Below are 8,483 nucleotides of genomic sequence, written 5' to 3' on the forward strand. Positions count from 1 at the left end.
GCAAACCCGTTAGAGCCGTCCCATGGACTGTGCCCCGGGAGCGGACTCCGACGGTCAAGTTAGATCAGCTAGAAGATCTGAGATGGTCCTCCATAGCTGGAGAGAACCATCTTGGTGTTAGTGGTGGTATATGGTGGCTGACGGCGGAGGGTGGCGGCTGAGCCACCCGGCCGGAGTATAGTGGCGGCTGAGCCAAAGGGAAGGATCCAGGGAAAGAGTCCTCCTTCATGGAGGAGGTACTGTTCATTATATAGGGGACAATTAGGTCAGGCCTTGGGCCAGCCCAATTCAGGCCCAGCTAGCAAGGAGCTGGGCGGCCCCGCCCGGAGGCGTCGGGCGAGGCTGGCGGGCGCGCACCAGGCAAGGATGGCAAGGGAGTGCCAGGCGAGGGAGCGCCTGGCCGAGCCGGCAGGAGAGTCCCCAGCAGGGCTGGCAAGGGAGTCCCCAGCAAGGCTCGCAAGGGAACGCCAGGCAGGGCTGGCAGGAGCGTGCCAGGCCAGGCTGGCACGCTAGAGCAGTCTAGGTCATGCCAATGGACCATATATCATCACCATGAGACCCCTCCAATAACTCAGATCTGAAGGTAAGACTCCATATAACACTCCACAAATCCGAAAATGGCTTGGAAAGCCCTAAATGCACCCAAAATCTAAGCCCTAAGGATGAATAACCATATGGAAGACCAAGACAGGGGCATTTTACCTTGATTGAGCTGGAAATGGACCAAAATCTCTAGATCTCCAAGCCTCAACTCGAACTATCAAGCTTCTTTCTTCTTCTCAAGCTTCACAATCCACCAAATGCACCAAAATGGCCTTAGAACACACAAAAACGGCTAGGGTTTCGATATACAGCTCTCTGGGAGTGATAGGGACGATGGAGGCTAAGATAAGGTGTTTAAATAGGGTGCAAACCCTCAAATTTAGGGTTTCACTCAAACAACACCTACTCGCCGAGTCAGTCTCCGACTCGTCGAGTAGGTCACTTAAACTTCCCGCAGATCCCGACTCTACTCGACGAGTTGGGCCACCAACTCGTCGAGTCCCAGAGAAAATACATACAATTCTTGAATAAAATACATACCAGGAATCAGGTGTTACATGTTTAGCTAATGTACAAACATGACAATGTGAATTGTTTGTATTCAAAGATACATCAACATTAAGCAAATCCTTAGTAGGAAATATCCTTTTATTTGAGGGATGTCCAAGCCTCTTATGCCAAACATCTAATGAAACATCATTGACCCTTAAGTTATTTTGATGTGATATATTACTTGTAGAATCATTTCCCATCACATATAATCATGCATCAATCTCAGCCCTGCCAATCATCTTCATGAGCTTGATATCCTGAATCAAAGCATGATTGCATGTGAAATAAACAATAAATCTTTGTGTTCTTGTTAAAGCACTGATTGATATAAGATTCATATAAAATGCAGGAACATATAAAACATTCTTGAGTGTGAGAACATGATCCAATCTAATATCTCCAATCAACTGAACTGGTAAAGTAATCTTGTTGGGAAGAGTAACAATATATCTGTGAACCTTACAAATATTGTGAAAGAGTGATATATCATGACAAACATGTTGAGATGCCCCCGAATCTAAAATCCATAATGAAGATTTTGAGCCATGTTTAATAGAAATAGAATAACATTTACCTGATGAAGTCTCTTCATTTGGATTAACAGAAATCATATAAGAAGAAATAGCAGATAAGACTTGTTGACACTGTTCTTGAGAAAATCCTCTGAACATATTGCTAAGACTATCATTGATAACACTTTTCCCATTGACATCTTCATTTATAACAACAGCAGCATGAAAGTTTGCTTTTGATTTAGGTTTATATCCAGGAGGATAACCATGAAGTTTGTAACACTTATCAATGGTGTGTCCCTGCAATTTGCAATGAGAACAGAAAGGCCTTTCTCTATTTCCATTTTTGTTGTTATTAGCAAATTTATGATGTTGATTTTGATTAGCCTTGGCAAGAAAAGCAAAAGTTTGTTAGAGAATCATTAGAAAGAGATTTCTGTTTTTCTTCTTGAGCAAGCAATGAGAAAACACGATTAACAGAAGGTAAAGTATCCATAAGAAGAATTTGACCTCTAATTTGAGAAAATGACTCATTTAATCCCATCAAAAAATTCATTATGTGCTTAGTTTGGAAGTACTTCTCTATTTCTTGAACTCCATTACAGGTACATTTGTTGCAGGTGCAATGAGGACGAAAATTGATGAGTTCTTCAGATAATGACTTCAATTTAGTGAAATAAACTCTAATAGAGTCTTGATTTTGAGATAGATTGACAAGTTCTCTCCGAATTTGAAATATGCGTGGACCGCTGCTTTGTTGAAATCGATCTTGTAAATCCTTCCAGATGTCAATGGCGGTCTCTGTGAACATCACACTGGTAGAAATCTCCTTTGAAACAGAATTCAATATCCACGAAATAACAAGTTTGTCATTTCTCATCCAGGCGCTGTAATTTGGATCTGAAGATATAGGTTTCGGAAGAGAACCATCGATGAATCCAATTTTATTTTTCACAGAGCAATTTGCATCGCTTGACTCCATGAATTGTAGTTGTCTCCGATCAAAACTTGAGAAACAAGAACAAAACCCAGACTATCGGAATGATGTAAGTAATATGGATGTGTTCTGTCATCAATCGGGGCAATAGAATGCGTAGAGGAACTCGGATTGGTGTCAGTTGGCATCACAAACCAAATTAAAAAAAAAAAATAAGAAATCGATCTGAAAAACAATCAATTAATATGAACAATTGAATGAAGAAGAAGCACAATCAGTGAAGATGACACAAGATGAACGGATGACTGATTGGAAGAAAAAATCGGTTAAGAAATAAAAAAAATGACTTGAATCTGATTGGGAAATTGATCGGAATCAGTTGAATGAAAGCATGAATTCTTCGCTCTAATACCATATTACGAGATCAAACAAGATTGAAACTGATTCATTACTTTGATTGAAACTCAAAATGAAGTTTATATACAGACATCTAAAAGGGAAAATCAGCTAACAACTAATAACCACTTACTAACTAACAATTAGTTAAATTACTAAACTACCCCTGTCAGTTAGAACTGTAATACTATCACCGGTTATACACCAATTTCTGAACCAAATTGAACCGACCGGTTTTTAGAAAAAAGCGGTTGAACCGGTCAAAATAAACCGGTTGGACCGGTTAAACTAAATAAAAATACATGGAAAAAAACTATTTTCAATAATAAACTTTGGTAGACTTTTTCACATCTATTTAGATTTTTCTAAATAAAAACATATCGTAAATGTTATGATATTTTTTGATGCACTTGTTTTCATTTAAAACTATATTTTTTTCGGTATTATACTTTATTTTCTTTTTGACGTATGTAAATTGATGTAAAACTTATATTTATGTGTTATTTTAATGTATTTATATTGATCTACAACTTATTTTTATGTGTATTTTTAATGATTGAATTTGTAGAAGTCAAATTCATGATTTATGTATGTATGTATGTGTAATAAAAAAAAAAGATGAAAATTATAGAAACCGGTTGACCCGACGGTCGAACCGGTTAAACCGGGAACCGGTCGCCATAACGGTTCAACTAAAAAACTGGTTTTTAAAACATTGAGTACAACAACATGAAAAAAAAAAAAAAAAATGGGAATCAGAAAATTATACCTGATATCGTCGATCGTTGGGTTGGGTGGCAGAGGAGAAGAACTTTGCGTCGATCGTTGGGTGGCAGAGGCAGATCGTTGACGGATGTTGTTGGTTGAAGAAATCATCGACGGATTTTGGTTGAGGCTCTGAAATGTTCTACGCTAGGGCAAGGGTACAATTAGAAATGCTTCTCTCTTTCTCACTCAATTGATTTCCCTCTTTTTACACAGTTAGATATTGCTTTCCAAGTTAGACGCCCACAATTGGTTTATCAAACGCCTTTGACCGAGTCAGCCAAAATCACTTTAGGCTGATTTGCTCCGTTAATATACTTGGAAACAAAGTACGCCGTTTGAAACACCCAATTATTTTTCGAGCGTTTGGATTCCACCATTTATATGTTTACTGGAACTCCCTCATTCCTTGATGCTTCAATCAATGAATCATTCGGTAACCTCTTGGCCAAATTTTCGCAAACAAACAATCTTAGAGCCATCAAGAAAGTCCATGCTCATTTACTTAGAACAGGCATAATCTTCATTTCTTACACCCTCCAAACCAATCTCGCATACGCACATACGAATTGTTCTCAAGAAAACAACATTCAAACACTAACCAAATTCTTCAATTCCTCCATTCTCACACACCCGGTTCCCTTCAATTCGATCCTTTCTTGTTTTGTTAGAAATGGACATCCTTCTGTTGCTCTCAAAACATTCACTTTCATGCATGTCAGTGGCGTTCCAATAGACACATACGCTTTGTGTAGCTCGTTAACAGCGTCTTGTTTGACTCGAGATGTCGGGTTCGGGAAACAGATCCATACCCATGTAGTGAAATCTGGGTGTGGTTCTAGTGTGTTCTTAGGCAGTGCCTTAGTTGATTTCTACTCAAAATCAATGGCTATTCTTGATGCAGCAAAGGTGTTCGATGAAATTCCTCTGAAGAACACAGTCTGCGCAAATGCGCTTCTTTCAGCTTATTCCGATGCTAAAATGTGGGAGAATGGTATCACATTACTCCGCAGTATGCCTGGTTTACATTTATGTTATGATAATTGGACCTTTTCCATGGCTTTGAGTATATGTTCTGGGATGTATGCAATCGAATTAGGTAGTCAACTACACGCAAAAGTAATTCGAACAATTCACAATGCAAAATCTGACGTCTTTCTCTTGAGTTCACTAATTGATTTATATGGAAAATGCGGGCTATTAATCAAAGCGAAACAAGTCTTTTCCATGGCAGAATCTCCCGATGTGGTTTTATGGACATCAATGCTTAACGTATATGGTAAAAACGGGAATCACAAAGAAGTAATTCAACTTTTCAAAAAGATGTTAACAAAGAAAGTTAAACCAGATGGGGTGGCGTTTGTTACTGTTATCTCAGCTTGTGGTCACACGGGTCAAATTGATCTTGGCATCGAGTATTTCAAGTCCATGGGTCGGGATTTTGGGATAAACCCAAATCCCGAGCATTACGGGTGCCTTGTTGACTTGTTTTGTAGAGCAGGTGAGTTAGAAAAGGCTTGGAATGTGGTGAAAAACATGCCAAGTAAAGCGACCCAAAGTGTCTCTGTTTGGGGGGCGTTGCTGAGTGCTTGTTGTGATCATGGACATGTTGATTTGGGGAAGTTTGCAGCTCGAAGAGCACTTGAATTGGATCCTATGAATACTGGGATTTATGTTTTATTGTCGAATATGTATGCTAAATGTGGTTTATGGGATGAAATCCAACAATTAAGGGAATTGATGGAAAATAAAGGGTTAAAGAAAGACACTGGATGTAGTTGGAATGTTGGATTGAGGTGACCACGTGATTTTGGCTAGTATGAAGTATCGAGTCAAAACTATATATGTCGTTTTATATGTTGCCACCGACAAAATATTACTTGGAAAATAAAAACAAAGCCATTTCTATATCATTTTATTCGTTTATTTTACAAGTATCAGTAATAAAACTCACAACTCACAATCACGTTTTTATTTGTTGTCTATCAAATAAAACAACCCCACAAAATTTAAATACGAAATAACCAAAACATATAAACGGAGATCCTATACCAAAATTCACACTCTTTAACTGTTTACAACTGCACAGTTCCTTCGAATTTCACCCGTGGTTCCAGTTTTGACCCCGATTTGACCCATTTTCTCCATGGATAATCCGAATTCAGTGTAGAAATTAGCAATTGATCCTTGAAGGAGTTGGTTGATGAAAGTCAAGGTGTTGGAGTTCCTAGTCAAAGCTGAATCAGACTCGAACAAGCCCCTACGCTTTAGTAATAACGTGTAGTAGCTAAGATCAAAAGTCTTACGACTTCCGGGATCCATCTCAACTATTGTTGTTGTGTCATTTTGTATTCTACATTTTCTTGATCTGAGATTGTCCGCATATTCGCTATCCAGTGTCGGGTCACGATCGCCCACACCCGTGAAATTGTATAGACGGTTTGTAAATGATGGACAATGTGAGATTCCAATAGTATGAGCACCTGAAACAAAACAAACGGCCAAGGGTTACAGTCTGAGCAGCTACAGTGTGAGACTTTTAATTTTAATATGGATTCGGCTTTTGTCAGCCAGGTGGGGAACATGACATTAGTGTGGGCTAGCTCGTGGGTTACTGGAATAATAACTTTTTTGCATAAAATAATTAAATAAATAGATAAAAAAGATACGTACCAGAAAGCAAGACAAGATCCTTCAAATCAAGACTTTTATTTGCAAACTTTTGTGTGAGGATTGTAATGTTATCGAATGGAGCCGGGATTTGGGCTAATGCCTCGGATGCGTTTGACATCAGTCCATCTCTTCGACCCGTAGGCACTCTCCATGTAGGACCACCCTTTATTTAATTAAACCGGAAATAATAATAAAAAAGCGTTATTGTTATATTTTATTTTAAATTTTATGGGTCTTAAAAAAAAGTTAGAATTGGTCATACAGTAAGAACAATTGAGTCTCTAGCAGCAAGAGCAACAATATCAGCACAAGAAACAATGCCAGGGCATTCTGCTTCAAGTAAACTCTTCAATCTATCAATGAAATCGAACCCTCTAACTGTTTGGTTTGGAACTGCCACTTTCTCTGTTTGATTCCCTGAGGCTGAAGTAAAATTCAAAAGCACTGATCCATCACAACCCTATTCCAATTTCCAAACAACAATAATGTTAGCAAGGTCAAAATGGTCATTTTATAATAATTGAAAACTAAAATATCAAATTTCAAATTATGTTTTGATGAAACTAAACAACGTGTCATGTTTTGATTGTCACTTTAAGAACCTATCTTGTTAATTTGTCATGTCAAGGTAAGGGCTCCAAGACAAAAATAGTCATTTCGCATGCATAAAAAACGTGAAAGTACAAGGGTCTACCTGCTTAATTAGCAGAGAAGAAATAAAAAAAACAGGACCCACAATAATTAAAATGAACGACTTGAATGACCATGCTATAGTTAGGCTATGTTTTTTTTTTCTAGATGTTTAAATGATATTTGAAAAAACTATGGCACACTTGTGAAAGTGATTATAGACACTAAATGAAGGAAAAAACGTACAAAAAATAAATTTAAGTCGAAATGCCTATTTCATAGCATTATCTATTATATCATCCACAATACATAGTTCAATAGAAAAAATGAATAATGTGGAATGTTTAGTTGGTGTTTAATGGATACGGTAAAATATTAATAATGATATGAACATTATCATATATTGTGATGCCCTTAAGTTGTTTTTCTGCATTATATGTAACTTATCGATTAAATTATGAACACAGCTAATTAAATTAAACTTTTGCTAAAAAGAATATACTAACCCTGACAAAACAATCATGGAAATGCATTCTGATAAGAGCAGCTGCAAGCGATGGAGCATTGGGGACATGTTGATTCACGTAGTCTTGAACAATCTTTTCAGCTTTAGGGCATGAACTCCCATAAAATCCCATCTCCAAATCACCTTCAACTGATCCAAGAATTGCTAGAACACCCAGAATGATCAAGCAAAATCCTTTCATTTTTGTCGCCTTTTCAGTTTTCACCTTCTCTCCCACTTCTTTTTGTACAGATTCGTTAACCTCGGATTGAATTTATAGAGAATGAAAACAATAAGTAACTCCTGGATTTAAGTCATATCATATCATATTAAACTATCTAATCAATGTTATCTTGAATGATTAATAAAACTGAGATTAGTTGAAAGTAGAAGTAAGATTCCAGATGTCGATCAGAAATCTCACCTGCTACTTATGCATGTACGTAAGACATAAAAGAAGAATACAGACACTAAAACACAGAAGACATACCGTTGCTCGTGAAAAGAAGTAGTTGATGGATATTTAGTTTATAAACTCATGAGTTGTTGGAGATGTTGGGATTGTGCCATAACTGTGATTTTCAATGACTTGTAGGATTAAGATTTTTTTATATTATTTTATTCTATATAAATATCATTCATTTGCCAACTGGAAAGGGAGACTACAGTGGATAAAGTTGGAATTATATATAATAATGGTGGTTTTGGTAACCTGCTCTCTCTTTTCGTACATTTACATGCATGCATTGCAGAACATGCAAACAGTTAACATGTCTGAATTTGAATTGATCAAACTTTTACTATATCATGTTTAAGGTTGCAAGTTATCAAAAAGTTGAATGTCATTGTATTATTTGCTCGTTACAAGTTATCAAAAAGTTGAATATATCATTGTATTAATTTACCGTATTAAGTTATCAAAAGGTTGAATATGTCGTCGTATATAATCGGTTTTAAGTTAACAAAATGA

The 8,483-nt window shown here is 37.1% G+C and overlaps 3 protein-coding genes across 6 annotated transcripts; 1 reads left to right on the forward strand and 2 right to left on the reverse strand.

Moving 5' to 3' along the window:
* Window positions 1-1,304: 1,304 nt before the first annotated feature.
* LOC145163833 (uncharacterized) lies at window positions 1,305-2,589 on the reverse strand. Its single transcript, XM_079082583.1, has 3 exons — window positions 2,077-2,589; window positions 1,670-1,907; window positions 1,305-1,612 (listed from the first exon to the last, which is right to left on the reverse strand). The coding sequence occupies exons 1-3, from the start codon at window positions 2,587-2,589 to the stop codon at window positions 1,305-1,307; spliced, it is 1,059 nt and encodes a 352-aa protein (XP_078938709.1).
* A 1,107-nt stretch (window positions 2,590-3,696) lies between these two features.
* On the forward strand, window positions 3,697-5,618 carry LOC145166189 (pentatricopeptide repeat-containing protein At2g13600-like). The gene has a single exon (XM_079085126.1). It carries the CDS (start codon window positions 4,090-4,092, stop codon window positions 5,503-5,505), a length of 1,416 nt encoding a protein of 471 aa, XP_078941252.1. The 5' UTR covers window positions 3,697-4,089; the 3' UTR covers window positions 5,506-5,618.
* LOC145166190 (peroxidase 3-like) lies at window positions 5,586-8,108 on the reverse strand. 4 transcript variants are annotated; one of them, XM_079085127.1, is made up of 5 exons: window positions 8,004-8,108; window positions 7,515-7,816; window positions 6,641-6,838; window positions 6,379-6,541; window positions 5,586-6,188 (listed from the first exon to the last, which is right to left on the reverse strand). In XM_079085127.1, the coding sequence occupies exons 2-5, from the start codon at window positions 7,713-7,715 to the stop codon at window positions 5,773-5,775; spliced, it is 978 nt and encodes a 325-aa protein (XP_078941253.1). In that variant the 5' UTR covers window positions 7,716-7,816; window positions 8,004-8,108; the 3' UTR covers window positions 5,586-5,772. The 4 variants fall into 4 exon arrangements, with proteins under 4 accessions (XP_078941253.1, XP_078941256.1, XP_078941255.1 ...); XM_079085130.1 differs by having other exon boundaries at window positions 7,515-7,775; window positions 7,938-8,012; XM_079085129.1 differs by lacking the exon at window positions 8,004-8,108 and adding an exon at window positions 7,938-7,988.
* Window positions 8,109-8,483: the final 375 nt, after the last annotated feature.

The sequence above is a fragment of the Lactuca virosa genome, chromosome 3 (genome assembly GCF_052849685.1).
Source record: "Lactuca virosa cultivar CGN04683 chromosome 3, Lactuca_virosa_CGN04683_v6, whole genome shotgun sequence".
Taxonomy (NCBI): Eukaryota; Viridiplantae; Streptophyta; class Magnoliopsida; order Asterales; family Asteraceae; genus Lactuca; species Lactuca virosa.